We start from the raw sequence: 27,353 nt of genomic DNA, 5'->3' as shown, positions 1-27,353 counted from the left end.
AACAAGGTAAAATGACCTCTCAATAAATACATATGGCATCAGATAGGGTCCTCAAATATTATCACCATGAAAATGGAGCTATATTAGCCTAGCATTAAAATCTGTTCTTGTACATGTTGACAATACTTAAAAGCAAGACTTGCAAGGATATAATAGATTACAGCTAACTTAACTGCATCCCCAAAGTCTTATAATATTTAATGGAATATCACAAAATACCAAATATTCTAAAAAGACAGAAATATATAACACACCTCAGGAAAAAAAAAATCAGTCAATAGAAGCAGACTAAGAAATTACAGAGGTGTGAAATTAGCAGACAAGGATATTAATACAGCTAACAAATATGTTCCACATGTTCATGAAGGTAGAGAAGAAATATGAATATGATGACAGAAATCAAAGATGCAAAAAAGACTCAAACAGAACATCTAAAGATTAAAAACACATACAACCTTAGAATGAAAAATATCACAAATGAGATAACAGCTTAGACACTATAGAAGAAAAAAAATCACTGAAATTGAAGGCATAATAATAGCATAATGACAGCAGTCATCTAAAGTACACACATAAAATATACACTAGAAAAATAACAGACAAAGGAGAGAAAGAGAGTGAGAGAGAACAGAGGTATGAGACAGGGAGGAGAGAGGGGAAATAGAGAGAAGGGGGAAGGAAAGGGAGAGGGAAATGGAAAGAGAGAGAGAGTGAGAGAGAAGAAAAGGAAAATCAGTAAGAAAAAAGGAAATTTTAATATCAAGTAACTTGACCTGACATTTACAAAACATTCCGCCTAAAAGCCAAATAGAAATTATCTTCAAGTTCACAAAACAATATTCACCAAGACAGACCATGCTCTTAACAACTTAAAAAAATATGGGTCAGGCGTGGTGGCTCACACCTGTAATCCCAGCACTTTGGGAGGCCAAGGTGGGCAGATCACCTGAGGTTGGGAGATTGAGATTATCCTGGCTAACACAGCGAAACCCCATTTCTACTAAAAATACAGAAAATTAGCTGGTCGTGGTGGCACAGGCCTGTAATCCCAACTACGTGGGAGGCTTAGGCACAAGAATCACTTGAACCCAGGAGATGGAAGTTGTGGTGAGCTAAGATCATGCCATTGCACTCCAGCCTGGGCAACAGAGTAAGACCCCATCTCAAAAAAAAAAAAAAAGATCTTAATAAAGATGTTTGAAATCCTTTAACATATGTCCTCTGACTATAATGAAAGTAACTAGAACTCAATAACAAAAAGGTATTTGGAAAAATCTGGAAATATCTGTAAACTAAACAATACATTTCTAAATAACCCATGGGTCAAGCAAGAAATCAAAAGTGAAATTAGACAATGATTTGAACTCCAGGAAAACACAACTGTGAGGGAGTATAAGGAGTGGGATCAGGGGTCCCAGCTGCTGCACTCTGAAAACAATTTCTGCATTTACACCAAGGCCACGATTCCCATGGGCTGCTTCCAGCCAATGACTGAGTGAAGCAAGAATACTAATGTACTTCCCAGGTTGGGTGATATTAGACTTCTCTGCCAGAAAACTTTGGCACAAGAACTCCCCAGTCACCTTGCCAAACTTTCCTTAGAAATACACTGTAGTCTGAAATGCTTATATCTAACCTTAATTCTTTCTTAACTTGGGGTCAAACCTATATCACAGCCTGATGACTCTCTTAGTCTCCTATAGCTCCCATTTCATTTTCTCACACAGGCATTTTTCCCTAATACATTTTCTGCACATTTAAACACATGTTGGCATTTGCTTCTCTGAGGACTCCAACTGTTGCAAAATGTCAAAATTTTGCAGATGTAACTAAAAAAATTCTTAAAAGAAAATGTATAACATTCAATATCTATGATTTAAAAATGGAAAGACCTCAAATCAATAATCTAAGTTTCTTTCTCGGGATCCTTAGAGTGAAGTTTTTCCAGCCGAAAACCTCTGTGACTAGTAGCACCTTTGCCCAAGTTTTGCTTGGGCCTGCTAGGCTCATACACCCACTCAGCCTGATAGGCTGTGTGCAGCTCATGCCACTGGCCCAGATCCCACGCCTGCTAAAGGCGAGTCAGGCACAGAACAGCGAGGGATACATAAGCGAGTAAATGCAGGGTCTGGCAACTGCACACAGCCAGACATACCAGCTGCAGTGGCAGGAGGGGCAGCTCCAGGCACTTGATCCATGCAAGCCTGAGGCTGGATCAGATATATCACAAGTGGCTTCCACTGCAGGCACCCACGTCTGGACAAGAGTAACATGGTAGCACTGGAAAGCTTGGAGATAACAGAAACCACAGAGCCCCAAAGAGGGTGTCATAGATCTGGCTCCAGGAGCCCCTAGGGCTAGGTTCCCTGAAGGGCTGCAGCAATTCTCTCCTTCTCATTGCCCCGAAACATGGAGAGCAGAGGGATGTATTTCAGCCCTGTTTGTGTTACAGCTCTTTCAGTCCCACCATTCACCAGGTCCAGAGTTCTTATCCCACATCCAGGAAGAATGAGGTATGTGGGCAACTGGAAGGTGAGAAAGGCAGAGAGGAGCTTTATTGAGCAAAAGAACAGCTCTCAGGAAACTGGAAGTGAGTAGCTCCTCTACACAGGTCAACCAGACAAGTGTCAAGCTCTCAGCAGAGAGGAGACCCAGAGTGGGTATCTCCTTTACGCAGTTGGTAGTCCCAATGTCTGTGTGAGTCTGGCTGGGTCTGGGATTTTTATGGGCTCAGAAGGAGGTAAGTGCATGCTGATTGGTCCATAGGTAGCCACAGGCAAGCTCAGAAAGAGCAAGTTAAGTTCTCACTGTGGGGCTGCTGATTCCACTTAGAACTGACAGCCCAGACCCCAGGCTTCAGACTATTCCTGGCTTGAAGGTGAGGCTTCACTAGGGACCCAAGTCTTTACACCCAGGAGCCTATCTGCCTCCTGCACCATCAATTATGTTGTCCAGGGAACCCACTCTGTTCATGGGAGGGACACCTACAGGCACACACAGAGCCACACTCAGGAACCCCTCGGCCTCCCTCCCATGCTTCTCATTACCCAAAGTACAGAGGGGAATGAGGTGGCAGGGTGCTGGCATATCAGTGCTGCCCCAAGCACGGGCACGCCCCAAGCATGGGCACATTCCGTCAGGCTGACAGAGTGCCCAGGTTTGGCCACAACATTGCTCTACCCTGGAACGAGCTTGGGGAGCAGGAAGAGGCCAGGCAGCAGGAGCAGATACTTCTGAGCCTGGAAGGGAAGTGGGGCTTCTGAAGCCCACGAGAATGCAGGAATGCCTGGGTCCACAGTCACAGGTTGACAGCTACAGCTGCCACCAGGAGCATGGGGCTCCTGCCCTGTCAACTCAGAAGGGGGCAGGACTCCCACCTCTTCCTGGCTCCCACTGGCTTCATGTAGAGGGCAGACCTAGCCACACTTTCCCCTACTGCAGCTGGTATCTTTGCAGTGACTGCTGTTGCCATCCCTTCCACCTTTAGAAACTAGAAAAATTAAGCAAATTAAATCTTAATTAAAGAGAATAAAAGAAATAGTGAAGACCAAATATAAATGGAATGGAAAACAGACTAACAGGAAAAAAAAATCAGGGCTCAGCACAGTGGCTTACGACTGTAATCCCAGCACTTCACAGGCAGAAGGATTGCTTGATCTCAGGATTTTGAGACTAGCCTGAGCAACATAAGGAGATCCTATCACTCCTTAAAAAAAAAAAAATCACCAGATGTGGTGGTGCATTCCTATAGTCCCAACTACTCAGGAGGCTGAGGCAGGATAACTGCTTGAGCCAGGGAGGTGGAACCTCCAGTTAGCAGTGATCACTCCCACTGCCTTCCAGCCTAGATGAAAAAGTGAGATTCTGTCTTAAAAAAAAAAAAAAAAAAAAAAAAAAAAAAAATCAATGAAAGCAAAAACTGGAAACTGAATCTCTGAACAGATCAAGAAAACTGATAAAATGCTAGACATGCTGATCAGAGGGAAAAAAAGTGAGAGGATATAAATTACTAATATCAGGAATAAAAGAGGAACATTACTAGAGATTCCTGTAGGAATTTCCCAACTTATAAAGACTATAGGTCTTCCATATATTCATTAGAAGCCCATTATTAAAAATTCTCAATCTCAAGAACCATATTAAAATGCTTGGCTAACCCAAAGAATCTTATTTAAATAGTATAGATAAAAGCTCTTGGTCCCTTTAAGACTATTTAACACCTCTGAGCTCAATATCCTAAAAGTCGTAAGTTCTAGGCCACAAGGAGACCAAAACAAAACAGACAGCAAAGTAGGGACTCAGTGGAGGCTCCAAACTACCATGGCAGCATCTAGGAAAGGCTCTGATTAAAAGGAACAAAAGCGGGCAAAATGACCAAATAGGAACAACTCTGGTCTGCAGCTCCCAGCAAGATCAATGCAGAAGGCAGGTGATTTCTGCTTTTCCAATTGAGGTACCTGGCTCATCTCACTGGGACTGGATAGATGGTGGGTGTAGCCCATGGAGGGTGAGCCAAAGCAGGGTGTGGCACTGACTCACCCAGGAAGTGCAAGGGGTCGGGGAACTCCCTCCCATAGCCAAGAGAAGGTGTCAGGGACTATTCTGTGAGGAACGGTGTACTATGGCCCAGATACTATACCACAACTCGCAGACCAGGAGATTCCCTTGGGTGCCTATGCCACCAGTGCCCTGGGTTTCAACCACAAAACTGGGCAGTCGTTTGGGCAGACATCAAGCTAGAAGGAGTTTTTTTTTCATACGCCAGTGGCACCTGGAATGACATCAAGACTGTTCACTTCCCTGGAAAGGGGGCTGAAGCCAGGGAGCCAAGTGGTCTAGCTCAGCAGATCCCATCCCCATGGAGCCCACTAAGCTAAGAATCACTGGCCTGAAATTCTCATTACCAGCACAGCAGTCTGAAGTCGAAGACCTGGGATACTTGAACTTGTTGGGGGAGGGGCGTCCACCATTATTGAGGCTTGAGTAGGCAGTTTTCCCCTCACAGTATAAGCAAAGCCTCCAAGAAGTTTGGATTGGGCGGAGCACACCACAGTGCTGAGAACCTGCTGCAGCCAGACTCCCTCTCTAGATTTCTCCTCTCTGGGCAAGGCATCTCTGACAGAAAGGCAGCAACTCCAGTCAGGGGCTTATAGACAAAACTCCCATCTCCCTGGGACAGAGCACCTAGGGGAAGGGGCAGCTACAGGCACAGCTTCTACAGATTTAAATGTTCCTGGAGGCTGGCTCTGAAGAGAGCAGTGGATCTCCCAGCACAGCGCTTGAGATCTGCTAAGAGACAGACTGCCTCCTCAAGTAGGTTCCTGATACGGATGCCTCCTGCCTCGGAGACACGTCTCAGCAGGGGTCAACAGACACCTCATGCAGCAGAGCTCGGGCTGGCATCAGGCAGGTGCCCCTCTGGAACAAAGCTTCCAGAGGAAGAATCAGGCAGCAATCTTTGCTGTTCTGCAGTCTCCACTGGTGATACTCAGGCAAACACGTTCTGGAGTGGACCTCCAGCAAACTCCAGCAGACCTGTAGCAGAGGGGCCTGACTGTTAGGCAAAAAACTAACAAATAGAAAGGAATAACATCAACATCAACAAAAAGGATGTCCAAACAAGAAACCTATCAAAGGTCACCAACATCAAAGACCAAAGGTAGATACAACCATGAAGATGAGCAAAAACAAGTGCAAAAATGCTGAAAATTCCAAAAACCAGAACACCTCTTCTCCTCCAAAGGATCACAACTCCTTGCCAGCAAGGGAACGAAACTAGACAGAGAATGAGTTTGACAAATTGACAGAAGTAGGCTTCAGAAGGTGGGTAATGACAAACTCCTCCGAGCTAAAGGAACATGTTCTAATCCAATGCAAGGAAGCTAAGAACCTTGAAAAAAGGTTACACAAATTGCTAAGTAGAATAACCAGTTTAGAGAAGCACATAAATGACCTGATGGAGCTGAAAAACAGCACAAGAACTTTGTGAAGCATACACAAATATCAATAGCCGAATCGATCAAGCAAAAGAAAGAATATCAGAAATTAAAGATCAACTTATTGAAATAAAGTGTGAAGTCAAGATTAGAGAAAAAAGAATGAAAAGGAATAAACAAAGCCTCCAAGAAATATGGGATTATGTGAAAAGACCAAATCTACATTTGATTGGCGTGTCTGAAAGTGATGGGGAGAATAGAACCAAGTTGGAAAACACTCTTCAGGATATTATCCAGGAGAACTTCCCCAACTTAGAAAGACAGGCCAACACTCAAATTCAGGAACTACAAAGAACACCACAAAGATACTCCTCAAAAAGAGCAACCACAAGACACATAATCGTCATATTAACCAAGGCTGAAATGAAGGAAAACATGTTAAGGGCAGCCAAAGAGAGGGATCGGGTTACATGCAGATCTCTGCAGAAACCTTACAAGCCAGAAGAGAGTGGGGGTCAATATTCAACAATCTTACAGAAAAGAATTTTCAACCCAGAATTTCATATCCAGCCAAACTAAGCGTCATAAGTGAAGGATAAATAAAATCATTTAAAGACAAGCAAATACTGAGAGATTTTGTCAACAACAGGCATGCCTTACAACAGCTCCTAAAGGAAGCACTAAATATGGAAAGGAAAAATTGGTACCAGCCACTGTAAAAACATACCAAATTGTAAAGACCGTCAACACTATGAAGAAACTGCATCAACTAATGGGCAAAATAACCAGCCAGCATCATAATGACAGGATCAAATCCACTCATAATAATACTAACCTTAAATGTAAATGGGCTAAATGCCTCAATTAAAAGACACAGATAGGCAAGCTGGATAAAGAATCAAAACCCATCGGTGTGCTGTATTTAGGAGATCTATCTCACATGCAAAGACACACATAGGCTCAAAATAAAGGGATGAAGGAGTATTTACCAAGCAAAATGGAACGTAAAAAAAAAAAGTAGGGGTTGAAATCCTAGTCTCTGATAAAATAAACTTTAAACCAACAAAGATTTTTTTTAAAAAGGGGGGTATTACATAATGCTAAAGGGATCAATAGCAACAAGAAGAGCTAACTATCCTAAATATACATGCACCCAATACAGGAGCACCCAGATTCATAAAGCAAGTTCTTAGAGACCTACAAAGAGACTTCAACTCCGACACAATTAAAGTGGGAAACTTGAACACCCCACTGTCAATATTAGACAGATCAACAACAATGAAAATTAACAAGGATATTCAAGACTTGAACTCACCTCTGAACCAAGCGGCCCTACAGACATCCACAGAACTCTCCACCCCAAATCAACAGAATATACATTCTTCTCAGCACCACATTGCACTTATTCTTAAACTGACCACATAATGGAAGTAAAACACTCCTCAGGAAATGCACGAGAATGGAAATCATTGCAGTCTCCCAGAACACAATACAATCAAATTAGAACTCAGAATTAAGAAACTTACTCAAAACTGCACAACTACATGGAAACTGAACAACCTGCTTCTGAATGACTACTGGCAGTTGTCATTCAGGAGCAGGTTGTTGAATGAAATTAAGGCAGAAATAAAGTTCTTTGAAACCAATGAGAACAAAGACAATGTACCAGAATCTCTGAGACACAGCTAAAGCAGTGTTTAGAGGGAAATTTATAGCACTAAATGCCCACAGGAGAAAGCGGGAAAGATCTAAAGTTGACACCCTAACATCACAATTAAAAGAACTAGGAAAGTAAGGGCAAACAAATTCAAAAACTAGCAGAAGACAAGAAATAACTAAGATCAGAGCAGAACTGAAGATAGAGACACGAAAAACCCTTCAAAAAAAAAATCAATGAATCCAGGAGGTGGTTTTTTGAAAAGATTAACAAAATAGATAGACCACTAGCCAAACTAATAAAGAAGAAAAGAGAAAAGAATCAAATACACAAAATAAAAAATGATAAAGGAGATATCACCACTGATGCCACAGAAATACAAACTACCATCAGAGAATACTATAGCATCTCTATGCAGATAAACTAGAAAATCTAGAAGAAATAGATAAATTCCTGGGCACATACGACCTCCCAAGACTAAACCAGAAAGAAGTCAAATCCCTGAATAGACCAATAACAGTTTCTGAAATGGAGGTGGTAATTAATAGACTACCAACCAAAAAAAGCCCAGGACCAGACAGATTCATAGCCGAATTCTTCCAGAGGGACAACGAGGAGCTGGTACCATTCTGTCTAAAACTACTCCAAACAATAGAAAAAGAGGGACTCCTCCCTAACTTATTTTATGAGGCGAGCATCATCCTGATACCAAAACCTGGCAGAGACACATAAAAAAAGAAAATTTCAGGCTAATATTCTTGAGAAACACCAACACAAAAACCCTCAATAAAATACTAGCAAACTAGCCTGGCACAGTGGCTCACACCTATAATCCCAGCACTTTCAGAGGCCAAGGCAGGCGGATCACGAGGTCAGGAGTTCAAGACCAGCCTGACTAAAATGGTGAAACCCCATCTCTGCTAAAAATATAAAAATTAGCTGGGTGTGGTAGCACACACCTGTAATTCCAGCTATTCAGAAGGCTATGGCAGGAGAATTGCTTGAATCTGAGAGGCAGAGGTTGCCATGAGCCGAGATCACACAAGCTGGGCAACAGAGCGAGACTCCATATCAGAAAAAAAAAAAATACTGGCAACTGAATCCAGTGGCACATCAAAAAGCTTATCCACCACGATCAAGTTGGCTTCATTCCTGGGGATGCAAGGCTGGTTCAGCGTGATGGTAATCCATCACATAAACAGAACCAATGCCAAAAACCACATGATTATCTCAATAGACGCAGAAAAGGCCTTCAAAAGCATTCAATACCCCTTCATGCTAAAAACTCTCAATAAACTAGGTATTGATGGAACATATCTCAAAATAGTAAGAGCTATTTAGGACAAACCCACAGCCGATATCATACTAAATGGGCAAAAGCTGGAAGCATTCCCTTTGAAAACTGGCATAAGGTAAGTATGTCCTCTCTTACCACTCCTGTTTAACATAGTACTCAAAGTTCTGGCTGGGGCAATCAGGCAGGAGAAAGAAATAAAGGATATTCAAACAGGAAGAGAGGAAGTAAAATTATCTCTGTTTGCAGAAGACATGATTGTCTATTTAGAAAACCCCATCGTCTCAGCCCAAAAACTTCTTAAGCTGTATAAGCAATTTCAGCAGTCTCAGGATACAAAATCAATGTGCAAAAATCACAAGCATTCCTATACACCACAACAGACAAGCAGACAGCTAAATCATGAGTGAACTCTCATTCACAATTGCTACAAAGAGAATAAAATACCTAGGAATATAACGTACAAGGGATGTGAAGGATCTCTTCAAAAAGAACTACAAATCACTGCTCAAGGAAATAAGAAAGGACACAGAGAAATGGAAACACATTCCATGCTCATGGATAGGAAGAATCAATATCATGAAAATGGCCATACTGCCCAAAGTAATTCATAGATTGAATGCTCTCCCCATCAAGGTTCCATTAACTTTCTTCACAGAATTAGAAAAAAGTACTTAAATTTCATAAGGAATCAAAAAAGAGCCCATATACCCAAGACAATTCTAAGCAAAAAGAACAAAGCTGGAGGCATCATGCTATCCAATTTCAAACTATACTACAAGGCTACGGAAACCAAAACAGCATGGTACTGGTACTAAAATAGAATTATAGACCAATGAACAGAACAGAGGCCTCAGAAATAACACCCTACTTCTACAACCATCTGATCTTTGACAAACCTAACAAAAACAAGCAATGGGGAAAGGATTCCCTATTTAATAAATGGTGCTTGGAGAACCAGCTAGCCATATACAGAAATCAGAAACTGGACCCCTTCCTTATACCTTATACAAAAATTAACTCAAGATGGACTAAATACTTAAACCTAAGACCTAAAATCATAAAAACTCTAGAGGAAAACCTAGGCAATCCATTCAGGACATAGGTGTGGGCCAACACTTCATGACTAAAATATCAAAAGCAATGACAACAAAAGCCAAAATTGATCAATGAGATCTAATTAAACTCAAGAGATTCTGCTCAGCAAAAGAAACTCATCAGAGTGAACAAGCAACCAACAGAATTGGAGAAAATTTTTGCAGTCTATCCATTTGACAAAGGGCTAATATCCAGAATCTACAAGGAACTTAAACAAACTTACAAGAAAAAAAACAAACAACCCTATCAAAAAGTAGGTGAAGGATATGAACAGACATTTCTCAAAAGAATACATTTATGCCGCAAACAAATATATGAAAAAAAGCTCATCACCACTGGTCATTAGAGAAATGCAAATCAAAACCACAATGAGATACCATCTCATACCAGTTAGAATGGCAATCATTAAAAAGTCAAGAAACAACATGCTGGAGAGGATGTGGAGAAATAGGAACACTTTTGTTGGTGGGAGTGTAAATTAGTTCAACCATTGTGGAAGACAGTGTGGTGATTCCTCAAGGATCTAGAACCAGAAATACCATTTGACTCAGCAATTCCACTACTGGGTATATACCCAAAGGATTATAAATCATTCTACTATAAAGACACATGCACATGTATGTTTACTGCAGCACTATCCACAACAGCAAAGGTTTGGAACCAACCCAAATGATCATCAATGATAGACTGGATTAAAAAAATGTGGCACATATATACCATGGAATACTAGGCAGCCATAAGAAAGGATGAGTTCATGTCCTTTGCAGGGACATAGATGAAGCTGGAAATCATCATTCTCAGCAAACTAACATAAGAACAGAAAACCAAACACCACATGTTCTCACTCATAAGTGGGAGGTGAACAATGAGTACACGTGGACACAGGGAGGGGAACATCACACACCTGGGCCTGTTGGGGGATGGAGGGCTGGCATTAGGGGAGGGATAGCATTAGGAGAAATACCTAATGCAGATGATGGGTTGATGGGTGCAGCAAACTACCATGGCACATGTATACCTATGTATCAATCCTGCACGTTCTGCACATGTACACCAGAACTTAAAGTATATTTTAAAAAAAAAAAAAAAGAACAAAAGAAAGCAGGAATACATTCTTAACTCTATCCACCATTAGAAATGGAGGCTGGGAGAAGATGCCAAAAGCTCTCTCATACAGGAGTCTATAGATAAAATATCTAGTAAAAACTACATGGTACAAAATTAACAGTTACTGGTTGCAAACCCTAACTGCATTCACTATTCACTGGTCTATTATAGTTTTTATTTGTATCTATACCTATTTATACTTAGTAATCTTTATGACCAGGCATCCTGAGAGTTTTATAAAATTACTTCACAAAACAATCAGAAACTCTACAAAAAGGCAGAATCTCTTTTTTGAGTTGAGTAATTAAAGCTTAAAGAGGTTATGCAATTTGTCCAAGGCCAAACAATTAATATATATAGTAGAGAAGCCACAATTCGAACCTCTAATAATATTATAAGGACAATCAGTTTTAAATGATTCTGAAATAATAAAACTCAAATTTACAATTTTAATGATGAAGTTATTCATTTAATAAAAATTTTATTTAGTCACACTAAAGTATTCACCAAAGGATTATCTTAAATTTTAAGAATCTCCATTTCCTTTAAAATAGAATGGAATTGGCCAGGCACAGTGGCTCACACCTCTAATCCCAGAATTTTGAGGGGCTGAGGCGGATCACCTGAAGTCACGAGTTTGAGACCAGCCTGATCAACATGGTGAAATCTTGTCTCTAGTAAAAATACAAAAGTTAGCCAGGCATGGTGGCAGGCACCTGTAATCCCAGCTACTCGGGAGGCTGAGGAAGGAGAACTGCTTGAACCTGGGAGGTGGAGGTTGCAGTGAGCCGAGATCATGCCATTGCACTCCAGCCTGGGTGACAAGAATGAGACTTCATCTCAAAAAAAGAAAAAAAGAAATAGAATGGAATTAACCAAATTTCTATTTAATTGCATGTAACTCTTCAGGGATATCCATGTGAAAATCAGAATACACTATAACTTTAGTGAAATAACATAATATCACTGGAGAAATTTAAAAGCTAAGAGAAAGTAATCACCTGATACTCACCTAGTTAATTATATGGCATAATAAGAACGGATAAGAATATTACTAATTTGATTTACATTTCAAAACACATTATAGATTCAAAACAAATAACTTTAATACTACATGCATATCACAAGACTTGAGAAAGAGCACATGACTTCTTTAGTTGCTATACTTTGATTTACCACCTAAATGCAAATTATATATTTAAAATAGAATAAATTAATAATACTTGATCAAGCTTTGTTTTTTGGTTTTTGGCAAATTGGTAAATTATTATATATTAAAAATAGAATAAATTAATAATACTTGGTCAAGTTTTGTTTATTGGTTTCTGGCAAATTGGTCTAGTACCTAAGCTGTTTGGCACATAACTAATGACTTAATATAATTGTTTTTTCAGATACAAATTGGTATTAATTTTCTATAACTCATATATTTTATCAAGGTTAGATCTTCCAATGAGTTCAGAGGAATATGCAATACTTGAAAGCAAACAACTAAATACTATTTGTTACACTCAGAAAAGGAAATTTATATCACAAATGAGTACTCTGCTCCCTTCTGGCTCACCCAGAGATAAAATATTTTTAAATTCTTAAACATCAGGGTTAAAATACTCAAAAAGTTTTCACCTTTGGTAATGCACAGTATGTTCCTTCATACTACTCCCCAAACCAACCACAGACCATCAAAATTACTTAAAAACAATTCTTACATTATCTTTGTGACATCCATAGGTTATCTTTGTGCCTCAGTTTCTTTCCAGCTTGCATACAAACAAAATAGAGTGATGAAGCGCCAGATTCTCAGCCTTAGAGTCTTGTTCCTAATTTATGAGATTACCAATGTGCCTTTGCTTTTTTCCAAAAAACTAAAATTTACTTGCATAGATATTTATCGACAAATTAGTAATGAATCTAGGAAAGAAAAAAAACTTTCAGGTCTGTTTGCTGGTTTAACTAAGAATGATGTAATGAAGAACAGTAACCATAACCATATGCTAAGAAACAATAATTAGAATTATTTGAAAAATGATAAAGAAACAGAAGGCTGCATAATTACATTGATAAGATTTGAACCAAATAAATCAAAATAATTAACACCTGACCAAAAAACAAAGTTGTAGCTCTCACTTTAAGAGTGCAAAAGCTATCACCACACAGAGGGCACAAATATATATAAAATTAAGTTTCTGGCTGGGCATGCTGGCTCATGCCTGTAATCCCAGCACTCTGAAATGGCAGATCACAAGGCCAGGAGTTCAAGACCAGCCTGACCAATATGGTGAAACCCCATCTCTACTAAAAATTAAAAAAAAATTAGCCAGGCGTGGTGTCACACACCTGTAGTCCTAGCTACTTGGGAGGCTGAGGCAGACGAATCGATTGAACCTGGGAGGCAGAGGTTGCAGTGAGCCAGATCACACCACTGCACACCAGCCTGGGCAACTAGAGCAGAACTCCGTTTCGGAAAGAAAAGAAAAGAAAAGAAGTGTCTCCTATTTACGCATAAAATAGTGATAAGTAGGCTGGGAACGGTGGCTCACGCCTGTAATCCCAGCACTTTGGGAGGCTGAGGTAGGCGAATCACAAGGTCAGGAGTTCGAGACCAGTCTGACCAACATGGTGAAACCCTGTTGCAACTAAAAATACAAAAATTAGCCATGTGTGGTGGCGCATGCCTGTAATCCCAGCTACTCAGGAGGCCGAAGCAGCAGAATCACCTCAACTCGGGAGGTGGAGGTTTCAGTAAGCCGAGATCACGCCACTGCACACCAGCCCAGGTGACAGAGCAAGACTCTGTGTCAAAAAAACAAAACAAAAAAAAAAATAGTGATGAGTAGAACTCTCTTAAATACTGAAGTCACAAATTATATAATTTTTTAAGACCCTATACCTAACATGGCTCCACCCGCTGAGAGTTTAATTCCTAGAAAACGAACTTCAAATAATACATCCAGCATAGCCTATGTGAACATTCCTAATCTAAGTATGTTCACTGACTGATTGAACCGTACCTATACAAATATATAATAATTAAATCCTCATTTCTTAGTCATTATTTTATGCCCATTTTTAACCCTTCATCTGTATCTAGGTTTATTAAACAAATAAATTCAGTCCTTTCTGTCACATCTCAAAGAATCTGTTTCCAGAAACCTTAATCATATTTAGACATCTTTCCTTGAGTTCCTCTCCAAGTTGAGCACAACTGACTTCATTTTTTTGACTTTCTTTAAGTAGAACAGATCAGGAAAAGAAAGTTATTATGTTGACTTAAATTACCTAGTCCATACAATCAGACCACTATTAGAAACAAAAACTCAAATCTTAGTTCTCAGAGGACCCCTGAATCAGAATGTATAAGTTTATTAATATTTTCATTAATTACATATGAGATGTAATAGAAAGAGAATGGGTTTCAGTGTCATCTTTTAAATGTGACCAAACCCCTCAAAGACTCAGTTTTCACATTTGTAAGAATAGGAATACCATCTATTTTACGAAGATTAAAAAAACAGAAAGTAATACCTATTAGAAAAAAGAACTATCATAGGTCACAAATTCTTAAGCAATGTTTGTATTCTTGCATATCCAGCACCCAGACTGTGCTGGCTTATAGCAAGCATTCAACAAAATCAACCCCTGGGATATAGGTACTTAATGTTACTTTTCCTCCTTCATTTCAGGACTGATTTTTCCAAAGAGTAAAAAATACTTCATAAACATTTAGACTTTCATCTCCATTCTGTGTCAGTCTCCATATTCAGTAAACAATTGACATGAATAAGTTCACATAAATACTATGTCATTTAAAATTTTACCTTACCCTTGAACCAATTGTGATTTTTTTTTTCAACTTAGCCATTCTAGTGGGTACTTAGTGCCACATTGTGATTTTAATTTGCATATTCTTTCAACAATCACTAATGAGGCTGAGGATTGGCTATTCTATTTTGAGAAATGCCTGCTCAAGACTCTAGATCACATATATAAGTTATTTATACCTTCTGGATCTAAGCCTTTTATTAGTTACATGTGTTGTAAATAACTTCTGTCCCTTTGTGACTTGTTTTTTCCCATTCTTTTAAGGGTGTTTTTATTGTTTTACTTTTCTATTATCCATCTGGAATTGATCCAGTGGGGGGGGGGGGTGTAAGATAGGTAATATACTTTAATACATATTGAGGGTAATATAACTTAAGTATGTGACAGAATACTTACAATATTCAGCATTTGGTTCAAGGGCATTATAAAATAATTCATTTCTATATCTAACTATGAAAAACAACAAACATTAATGGCAACGTTATGGTTGCTAATTATTACTATTTACCACACGGCTAGCATACATTGGGCACCAGCTTTATATTTTATGTGTACGATATTCTGAACAATCATATGAAATTAAAAATTTCTCAACTTCCCAAATAAGATAACAAACTCAGAAGAGTAAAGTCATATCTTACCCATGGAAACATATAAGGGTAAAGCTGAATTTTAATCCCATTATCCCCATTTTCTTTCCTCTATACTTTACTGCCTCCTAATTTGAACACTCTGGTAGTTCCTTATTGAATAGTATTTTTCTTTACATTATTTCAAGATGTGTTAAATACTTCCTACATTTTAAAGTGTGAAACTGATCATAAATATCTGATACTATTTAACTACCTACATAGCCATGATCATATAAAACTATGTTAAAATATGAAGCCTCTGCCCTCAATATGTTTATAATCTAATAGCTAGCACATATATGACAAACAAAGTAGGCAATTTTAAAATTCAAAAAAAGTAGCTAGATGGGCAGCTGGGGAGAAAAATGAATAGATAAGTAAAAGGAAAAAGAAAAATATTCATATATTTACAAATCAAAGCTTGGCTTTTTTTGGGGGGGGAGAAACAAAGAAAGGAAAAAAAAAGATTGAAGAAGAGGAAGAAAAAGGAAGAGAAAGAGAGAGAGAGAATGGGAGTATTGCTTTCTTGCCCAGGCTAGAATGCAGTTTAGTAATGGGTATTGAAAACCACTTTTATACCAATAATTATATTTAATGATGTAGACAGGAAGGAATAAGGGAAGAAAATAACAAAGAAGCAGTCAACCAATATTTCATTTAAACCTATGAAATGCTATGCGATTACTGAGGAGTGATTTACTTCCAATTATGTAGTCACTTTTGGAATAGGTGTGAGGTGGTAATGTATGTTTTGTGTATTTGAAGTGGAGAGTTCTATAAATGTTTATTAAGTTTACTTGTTCTGGGTCTGAGTTCAAGTCCTGGATGTCCTTGTTAATTTTATATCTCGTTGATCTATAGAATCGTTAGCTCTTCTTGTTACATTGATCCTTTTGCCATTATGTAATGTCCTTCTTTGCCTCTTTTGATCTTCGTTGCTTTAAAGTCTACTTTATCAGAGGCGAGAATTGCATCTCCTGCTTTTTGTTTATTTGTTTATTTTTACTCTCTGTTTGGTTGGTAAATCTTCCTCCTTTGTTTTGAGTCTTTGTGTATCGTTGCATGTGAGATGGGTCTGGATGCAGCATACCGATGGGTTTTGGCTATTTATCCAATTAGAATATATATAAGTTTAATACTGGCATGTGATGCTAGCTGGCTGTTTTGCCCATTAGTTGGTGTACATTTTTCATTGTGTTGATGCTCTTTGCTTTTTGATATATTTTTGGAAAGGCTGATATTGGTTGTTCCTTTATATTTATAGTGCTTCTTTCAGAAGCTCTTGTAAAGCAGGCCTGGTGGTGGTGAAGTCTCTAAGTACTTGTTTCTTTGCAAAATATTTAATTTTTCCTTTGCTTATAAAGCTTAGTTTGGCTGGATATGAAATTCTGGTTTGAAAGTTCTTTTCTTTAAGGATGCTAACTAAATATTGGTCCCCACTCTTTTCTGGCTTGTAGGGTTTCTGCTGAGAGATCTGCTGTTCTAAGTCTGATAGGTTTCCCGTTGTGGGTAACCTGACCTTTCTCTCTAGCTGCCCTTAGTATTTTCTCCTTCATTTCAACCCTAATAAATCTGGCAATTATGTGCCTTGGGGTTGGTCTTCTTGAAGAATATCTTTGTGGTGTTCTCTGTATTATCTGGAGTTGAATATTACCCTGCCTTGCTAGGTTGGGAAAGTTTTCCTGAATGATATCCTGAAGAGTATTTTCCAACTTGGATTCATTCTCTTCGTCACATTCAGGTACACCTATCAAACGTAAATTAGGTCTTTTCACATAGTCCCATATTTCCTGGAGACTTTGCTCATTCCTTTTCATCCTTTTTTCTGCATTCTTGTCTTCTTGTTTCATTTCACTGAGCTGGTTCTCGACTTCTGATATCCTTTCTTCTACTTGATCAATTCGACTGTTTAAACTTGTGCATACTTCGCAAAGTTCTCGTGTTGTGTTTTTCAGCTCCATCAATTCACTTATATTCCTCTCTAAATTGTCCATTCTCGTTAACATTTCGTCAAACCTCTTTTCAAGGTTCTTAGTTTCTTTGCATTGGGTTAGAACAAGTTCTTTTAATTCACAGAAGTTTCTTATCACCCACCTTTTGAAACCTGCTTCTGTTACTGGAACACACTTGTTCTCCATTAAGCCTTGTTCCATTACTGATGAGGAATTGTGATCCCCTGTAGAGGGAGAGGCATTCTGATTTTGAGTATTCTCTGCCTTTTTAGGCTGGTTTCTTCCCTTCATTATATATTTATACCTCTGTCGTCTTTGTAATTACTGACTTTCTAACTAGCTCTCTGAGCGGACGTCCAACTTGTTGATTCCCAGCGCCGAAATCTGAGCAATCCACTGTGCCGGCCAAAACAGCAGTGTTAAGTTTGATGGTGCTTTTCTGCCTGGGAATATCCGGACTCTGCACCACAAACTGGCGCACTAAGGCACCAGCAAAACCGCCACGCCGGCCACAAGAGTCACTCTGGCGACCCGTGGAGCTCCTTCGCTGGGAATCTCTTGGTCCATGAGCAACGAATAATCGTCTGAAAGTGTGGCGTCCTCTCGTTCTCTGCGCTTTCACTGGGAGCTATGAGCCCGAGCTGCTAGTGATCAGCCATCTTGGATCTCTCTCTCGGCATTTTTGTATTGATTTCGTTTTTTGTTTTGTTTTGTTTTGTTTTTTTTAACTCTGTCACCCAGGCTGGAGTGCAGTGGCACAATCTCAGCTCACTGCAACCTCTGCCTCCTGGGTTCAAGTGATTCTCCTGCCTCAGCCTCCCAAGTAGCTGAGATTACAGGTGCCTACCACCATGCCTGGCTAATTTCTATATTTTAAGTAGAGATGGGTTTTGCCATGCTGGCAAAGCTGGTCTCGAACTCCTGACCTCAGGTGATCTGCCCACCTCGGCCTCCCAAAGTGCAGGGATTATAGGCATGAGCCACCACACCCGGCCCACAAATACAGTGATTTCTTAGATATAAAAGGTAATGATGCAAGAAAGAAAATCAAAGGTAATAGAAGTCTTAAATATCATTCAGAGAAAAACATTCAGAAGGACATAAAGGCAATTAAAGATATAAATTTTTTTCCTGTCCAAATCTATATGCCTTGCTGCAGAATGTTAAACATTATTAAAAACAAATAAATTCAGAGTAAGATACAGCTTCAGGCAAAAAGAAAATCTGTGCAAAACATTCTCCTTCCCAATCCCCATTCAAAAGTAATCATTTAAACAGAGAGCACTTTTGCTAACAAGCTCTCAAAGAATTCACAGACAGCTAAAAAGTGAGCACTTGAAGTAGTGAGTTTTCAGCTTTAGAATTTGATCCCTTTGTCATTCTTCAAGGTTGTTGACCTTAAAGCCATGGTATAAGACCCATCTGTTCATCCAATACTTTAAAAGGCAGAGTAGAGAGAGGTTTATTAAATTTGCTTCAAGATGAGCTGAGATTGAAACTTCTTTCATCATTAAAAGTGTGCTCCTCAGCCGGGTGCAATGTAATCCCAGCTCTTTGGGAAGCTGAGGCAGGCAGACTGCTTGACCTCAGGAGTTCCAGACCAACCTGGGCAACATGGTGAAGCCATCACTACCAAAATTACAAAAAATAGCCAGATGTGGTCGCACACGCCTGTAATCCCAGCTACTAGGGAGGATGAGGTGGGAGAATCACTTGAGCTCAGGAGGCAGAGGTTGCAGTGAGTCCAGATTGTGTCACTGCACTCCAGCCTGGTCGACAGAGCAAGACTCCACCTCAAAAACAAAAATAATAAGTAAAGTATGCTCCTGCCTGAGTACAATGGCTCACACCTATTATCCCAGTACTTTGGAAAGCTGAAGTGTTCCAAGATTGCTTCGGACCAGGAATTCAAGACCAGCCTGGCCAACATAGTTAGATCCTGTCTCTACAAAAAAAACAAAACAAACAAAAAGAAGTTTTTCTTAAAAATTAGGCCAGTGTAGTGGCATGAGCCTGTAAACCCAATTACTTGGGAAGCTGAGATAGAAGGATGGCTTGAGCCCAGAAGTTCAAGGCTACAGTGAGCTAGGATCGTGCCACTGCACTCCAGCTTAAGGTGACAGAACAAGATCCTGTCTCTAAAAATAAATTAAAAATAAATAAATAATTTTAAAAGTATGCTGCTGAAGCAACTTTGCCACAATGGATATATTTTTTCTAATCTCCTGAAGGAAATAAATTTGCAGAGTATTTTGTTCATATGTTCAAGTTAGCAGATTTATTAATCAGTGATCTTCAAAAGCGTTTACATCTGGCCCTTCCAACTCATTCCATTTTTAAATAAACAGCACATTTTAAATGAAGCACAGAAAGACCACCAATAACTATTCTGTCAAGTTGAAAAAAAAAGATGTAGAGCTGATGCTTCCTCTCTTTAGGCCAAAGAAAAGCACTGAACTACCTAAGAGGTCTATCTAGGTTATATAAATTTCAAAATATACCACTGGTAAAAATAAAAAGATAAGAACACAGAAGAGAAGAAATACATAATCTGTAATTCTCATTGGTAAGGGAATGTAAGAATGTGGTAAAGTGATAGAAATTTAGATATATCTATAAAAACAATTTTTTTTTTGGCTGTACACTGCATCAAATACTTCTTGACCCAAAGGTGATTCTCCCAATGGCAAAGCAGAATGCTATGAATTTAAGAAAAATGAGAATAATTTATTCTAAAATTTTTTTGAATAATTACACAGTACAATATTTACTGTACCCACAAGAACATATAAAGTTATGTCACAGAACACATTCTGTCCTCCAGAAAGCTCATCTAAAATGATACTGGCATGGAAAATAGCAAATTGCAATACAAGGCAGGAGCTACAATATATAATAAAAGTACATATGAAATGTTCGGGAAGGCATCAGAATATGTAATTACATTCCACACAAAAGAGGGTTCATGAAAATCACACTTGATCGATGCCATAAATTATAAGTATAGTTTTGATAAGCAGTTAAACATATTCCAAACAGTAAACACCATAAAGTCACAGAAACTTGAAAGTACTTCAGGATCTTCATTCTACTAAATGTGAGCCTAATATGTAAGATTCAGTCATTCATCCAAAAATATTTAATGAAGGTCTTCAGTGTACTAGAGAAAAACGTCATTCTAGGTACACAGAATTTATATTCTAGTGGTAAAGATAAACATTAAACAATGTACCCATAAGACACTTTCTGATAGTGATATATGTTATAAAGTGTTAAAAAGCATAACCTAGGCCAGGCGCAATAGCTCACACCTATAATTCTAGCCCTTTGGGAGACCAAGACAAGAGGATCACTTGAGCTCAGGAGTTTGAGACCAGCCTGGGCTAACATAGTGACACCCTGTCTCTATATTAACATTTTTTTTTTTTTTTTTTTTTTGAGACGGAGTTTCGCTCGTTACCCAGGCTGGAGTGCAATGGCGCAATCTCAGCTCACCCCAACCTCCGCCTCCTGGGTTCAGGCAATTCTCCTGCCTCAGCCTCCTGAGTAGCTGGGATTACAGGCACGCGCCACCATGCCCAGCTAATTTTTGTATTTTTAGTAGAAACGGGGTTTCACCATGTTGACCAGGATGGTCTCGATCTCTTGACCTCGTGATCCACCCGCCTCAGCCTCCCAAAGTGCTGGGATTACAGGCATGAGCCACCGCGCCCGGCTATATTAACATTTTTAAAAGCATAACATAATGGGGGTGGGGGCAGGAGAAAGATACTTTAGATAGAATAGTCAAAAGATCAGTGTGAATTGAGTGTAAGGAGCAAGGAAGAGTAGGGAAAGCCTTCTCTTAACAGTATCTTTTGTCTGTTTCTAGAAACTGCTATTTCTTACCTTAGGCCTTCTTTACTGCTCTTTGCCTGCACTTTTGCATGGCTAACTCCATTTTACCACTGACTTCTTATTAGTACAAATGTCACTTTCTCAGAGGTGAGAAAGTAGATTGTTAATATCCTGAATTTTATTCCAAGTGTACTGGGAAGACATAGGAAGATATTAAGCAAATAGGTGATGATCTGATCTTTTTAATATTGTTTATTTACTATCATTCATTTATCTAGGAAACCACCCAAAAGGCTTATAGACTAGATTATGGGGCACACAGATAAATAGAGAGACCAGGTAGAATATCCATAACCTCAAACATTTAACTTTCCTAACCACATTTTTTATGCTACTCTAATGAGACTATTTTAAAAGATAATTATGAATTTGAATGTTACATTTTTAGAGTGACTACATCGCAAACATCTAAATGTTAAACACATGTTAAAATTAATATGCCAAAATAAATATTTTCTAAACAAAAAAATGTAAAATATCAAAAAATATCACTGGCTTATAGAATCTTTCTCTTGAATGCCAATATAAACAATAATATGTAACAATACAATATAAAATAAACTTTTTTGAACCCAAATTAATCTACTCATCAGTTGAGAAACTAAAAATGGCTTTCAGATCTTTAAAAAATATATATGTGAAGAAGACTGTTTAGAAGACAACATTGATACGTTTGTTTTTCCATTTCATATTTGCAGATGGTAATTACTTTCCTAACAATATTTATAATTTTTTAAAAAAATGTTTTTCTACACTACAAGCTTAAAACTGCAAGTAGAGTAAGAAAATCATACAAACCCAATTCACACACAAAGAAATTGTGTTGTATACCTTGAAAATTATTTGTTTCACTTTCCTCATACTGTACCTATCCTTATTTCCAGACATCTAAAACTAGATCAGACACTGTTCTTAAACATCTGAACATTTCTGTTTACTATAGAAATTGTGTAACATTATAAAGCATAATCCTTGAAAAAAGATCTTTCAAACTAGCAATTAAAATAAGGCTTACCATTTTGATGCCTGTGGAAAACGTCACTGGTTTTATAGGTTTGGGTTTCTCAAGCTGCATTTCTACTTGGGTAGATCTGTCTTTATGCTGAGCCAAAAGCAGAGCAACAGGAAGATCAGAATTCTCCTGTAAGAATAGTTCAAGTTCAATGTGAAATGTAAAAAGGGACAACTAAAAAGCAACAAGACTTTTATTTTAAATTGTGTCTTTTCCATAAGCATTTCATGTCAAACTAAATATTCACATTATGGAGAATGCTTTCCAAAAAAAATTAACATTCCATAATAAGAAAAGGCTGTTACAGACTCATAAATCAAAATAACCTGCAAATAAATATTTTTATAAAATCCACATTAAAAGTTCCTATTTCAACTAGCAAGCCAATCACATTTATTAAAACAAAAAAAAATAAGCTAATCAGAAAAAGAGTAGTACAAAGTACTATAACTTAGATCAGATGTTTATCTAAGACACATTATTTTTACCAACAAATTTAGACCAGTTTAAAATTGTTTCCCATTAGATTTCACCCGAGACCATTTGGAAATGATCCTTGTTCTGTTTTGCACAATGTAACTATTGTAAGTACAACCAAAAGTATATTTATTTTCCCCTTTACTAACTAACTTTTAAAATTTAAGTCTACGTTTTTTAAATTAAGTAACAAAATGATAGTTAAACATTTTAATATCTTATATTAATTCTAAATCAGGGCCACTATTTAAACAAATCCACACAGAGACACATTTTAATACCATAAGCAAATTACTAATTTTTATATGTAGACTTTTATTCTGTTTAACAAGAAGTCCTCTTACACGTTTAAAGTGCTGTGGACCTAAGGTCTAAACTAAATGATATCCAAACATTTTCCTTTCTGAGTTGTCAGAAATAAGAACCCAAAAACATATGCAGAGGGATGTCACGAGGGAGAAGAGATCTCTCTCTCTCTCTCTCATACACACACATACAAACACACACATACACACACACAGATTGAGAACTTTCTGCATCTATAAACAAAGACGAAGGTACAAATACATTTTTATCTCCTATACCAGGATTATGTGCTAAAACAAACATATTGTTCAAAGAGGCTCCAGATGTTAAAATAGTGAATACACAGAATTTGATCCTGAAGAAACTCTATTGTTAACATTTCATAGCACGAAGCAACATACAGCAGATTTTAATTTTCTTTCCAAATATACCTAATTAATGTTTTAGGCATGAATGTGGTTAATTAATATACTTACAGGAACTGTTTTAAGGTTATAGTATAGAAATAACTCAAACAGGCAACTTAATTTCAATAGAATTGTCCCAGAATCAAGTTGTAAATCAAGATTTTATAATAGAAGTGCTTTGCAAGAGCAATGTTATAAAGATTAAAACTTTTAATAGTAAATGGAAGAACACAAATTTTATTTATGTATAAGATGTAACCTTATTAAGGAGCAAAATCATTGAGACCTGGCTTTAGCAATAATGAAGAAAAAGTTATGAAATATAGTATGAGGAGAATATACTAGAATACCTGTTATATTCTATAGCAAAGCATTAATAATGCATGAGTAACTGTATTGCTATGATTCCTCACAGCTATTCTAGATTTACATTAAAAATTTTATAATAAATTATAAAATTAAAGAATATTTTAATGGGCTGTGGCCAAAAATATCTTTTAAAAGCTATTATATCTTTTCACATGTAGAAATTAACAGAAGAAAAATAAATTTACTTGGCTAAAAAGTTAAAAGTATTGCTTTCCAATTTATACTCTAAATGAATTCAAGTGCTCTTCCTTAACTGGTATTTACTTTAAAAAGCAAAATTTCTTACATAAAAACAAGACAATGTATTAACTTCAAAAAAAAAAAAAGTTGCCAGTCAAGAGTTTAGATTGTTTTAATCCTGGCTTCACATGCAAATAAAAGAAACTGAATGTTAAAGTGTCTTGGTAAACGGCTGAAATCTAATAAAAACAAACATTCTAAGGCCCTAAAATGAGTTTTGATACTGAAGCATAGAATTTAGTTCAAACCATTTTAGCACTCAAATTTTGAAGTCTGGAAGCCTTACTAAGTGTTAAACTAGAATTAAGCAGGAGCTCCAACAACAAAAAATATTAATAGAGTAAAATAAACTATGGGAAACATGCATGCTCTGGGGAATACCTAACATGCAGATTTAGCCTTTCATGTTATTTCATTCTTTGCATTACATTTTACCTTAAAAGTTTCCCTAACCTATATTAATTGCCTGAAGGCACACTGTTTAATATTTAAAGAAATTTTAATAAGAACTGCCTGTAATACTCATTAAAAGCTTTATAATGACCATTTTTAAAAGATTATTTTAACTGACTTTAAGCAAGCCATCTGGCAAACAATATTTCTAATAAAAATCACCTACTGCGTTTGACAACAATATTAGCCCATACAAAATTTAAGACATAAACTGAGGCGAATTTTCTAACAGGAATATAAAAAGATTTAATAAGTCAGGACCTGTTTAAAAATCTTCCTCCAAACTGTTTTTTAAAATTAAATTTACAGTTAGGATTAAATAATGGACCATTTAGCCAACGTTACGGCAAATGCTAAGCCATAAACATTAAGACCATAACATTAAAATCCCGTCACATACAGTATAATGTAATGCAAACGCTTCTTAAAAGGTTAAAAAGTGACTTTTGGCACAAAGACCAAACCCCAAAATAGGAGGAAAAAATTCTAATAAGTAGTACTTGTGTAAATTAGGTCCAGAGAATAATTCTAAGATTTAAGTTTCTAGACATATTTACAAATGCTAATGCTATTGTTTTTTAAACAAAATCTCATACATGAACATATACAGAAAAAGAAATATATTCTTTTACTTTGTTAATAAGGATTCAAGAAGATAAAAAGAAATTTAATGAATTTATTAGTCATAAAGATTTAAAGTATTTTAACATTATAACAAAAATTTTATAGAGACTGAAAAATAAACATAACAAAATCTTTAAAAATAAGTTTTAAAATGAAAACCAGAAATTCCAAATGCATATTCTAAACCAATCTGTTGTAATTAATTGCACTAATGAATACAGTAAATTACTAAGAATTATTTAACTACCATGTTATATGATCTAAACAGTGAGGGAAGTATGTGCAGTAATGACTTGCAGGTGAAGAAAACAGGAAGTGGGAGAAAGAACCCACAAAAATCAATATTAACTCCAGATTATACACAATGTACAACAAAGGTAGTTTCACATCTTGCTTGATGCCTTACTGAATCAAAGGGGAGCTTCATGCCAACAGCAGCTCAATGAGGCAGCAAAACAGTACTTTTAGGACTAAAAGAATATACGGTCAGGCACAGTGGCTCAAGCCTATAATCCCAACACTCTAGGAGGCTGAGGCAGGTGAATCACAAGGACAGGAGTTCAAGACCAGCCTGACCAAGATGGTGAAACCCCGTCTCTACTAAAAAAGCAAAAAAATTAACCAGGCGCGGTGGCAGGCACTTGTAATCTCAGCTACTCGGGAGGCTGAGGCAGAGAATTGCTTGAACCTGGGAAGCAGAGGTTGCAGTGAGCTAAGATCGTGCCACTGCACTCCAGCCTGGGCACAGAGCGAGAACCCATCTCAAAAAAAAAAGAATATGCAAGAATAATTGTTATGCAAATCTGGCTAACCTCAAAATAAATCTAAAAACCTTTTTTATTAGATAGAACATAAAATGTTAACAGTATATTTTCTATCAAAGTTTTATATTTGGAATTCATTCAATTAATTATATAGAAGAGAAGCATTATTCAAGAAAGAGCATGTAACTCTTTGTATACAATAAAGGGAAGAATCTTTCAATAAAACAATTATAATTAGTAACTATATACTAATAATTAGTAACATCAATTTACTAATTCTTCTTTAATGTTTTTAATTTCTCACCAAATATCTATAAAAATATAAAACACAACATGTCATTTCACTGTTAAAGCCATACCTGGCACTTAATAGTTTCAAGAAAGAACTAATGAAGGCCAGGTGCAGTGGCTCATGCCTATAATCCCAGCACTTTGCGAGGCCAAGGCAGACGGATCACAAGGTCAGGAGTTCAAGACCAGCCTGACAAACATGGTGAAACCCCATCTCTACTAAAAATACAAAAATTAGCCAGACGTGGTGGCCTGCACCTTTAATCCCAGCTATTCGGGAGGCTGAAGCAGGAAAATCACTGGAATCCAGAAGGCAGAGGTTGCAGTGAGCTGAGACCTGGCCACTGCACTCTAGCCTGGGTGACAGAGCGAGACTCCGTCTCAGAAAAGAAAAAGGAAAAGAAAAAAGAACTAATGAAAGTTACTAGGGAAGACATCATTATTCCATGTAATATACTGCTGTCCTCAGTTTTGGAGTCAAATTCACATTCTACTCATAGAAAATAGAGTTTTATGACAGCATTTTCTATCTAAGCCTCATTAATACCCTTAACCTTATTTTTCCTTTAGTTTCTCACCTCCTTATAATTTAAGTAATCTTGCTTTCTCTTTTTTCACTCCTGGTTAATTGACTTAAATGCTTTTTTGCCAAAAATCACAGTAGAAAACATAGATACATATTTCCCCATCGTAGGATAAAAACATTATCAACTAGACAAGAAAGTTAAGTGTATTAACACCACAAAAAATTTTTTTAAAAAGCCTCAGGGAAATAAATTATATGAATATAAAGGGAAAGGGACAAATGCAAAAAGATTTTCCTGGAGAGGAAGATTTTCTAGTTTGTGATGTCATCAATATTATACAGGGTTATAAGTATCAAATAATAATAGTAACAAATCCATGAAACACTTCATAAACCTTAGTTATTATTACTGCCATTATCTAACAATGTTGGCTACCTAGGAAGCTAATTGCTGGAAAACAATAATTTGCAAAAACACTGCTATTTCTT

The 27,353-nt window shown here is 37.4% G+C and overlaps 1 protein-coding gene across 2 annotated transcripts in view; it reads right to left on the bottom strand.

Moving 5' to 3' along the window:
* Positions 1–27,353, bottom strand: part of MNAT1 (MNAT1 component of CDK activating kinase) — a 219,399-nt gene that overhangs the window by 115,739 nt on the left and 76,307 nt on the right. For both annotated transcript variants that reach the window (XR_010342055.1, XM_021666681.2), the window contains exon 6: positions 22,411–22,536. Coding sequence is in view for 1 of the 2 variants with exons in the window: in XM_021666681.2 (XP_021522356.2) it covers positions 22,411–22,536 (126 nt within the window). In the remaining variant the exon portion in view is untranslated. The remainder of the gene's footprint in view (positions 1–22,410; positions 22,537–27,353) is intronic.

Source organism: Aotus nancymaae, unplaced genomic scaffold (assembly GCF_030222135.1).
Source record: "Aotus nancymaae isolate 86718 unplaced genomic scaffold, 86718_ANA_hifiasm-v0.15.2.pri h1tg000011l, whole genome shotgun sequence".
In the NCBI taxonomy this organism is placed as follows: Eukaryota; Metazoa; Chordata; class Mammalia; order Primates; family Aotidae; genus Aotus; species Aotus nancymaae.
The sequence above is the reverse complement of the archived record's forward strand: the minus strand, read 5'-3'. Positions and strand labels throughout refer to the sequence as shown.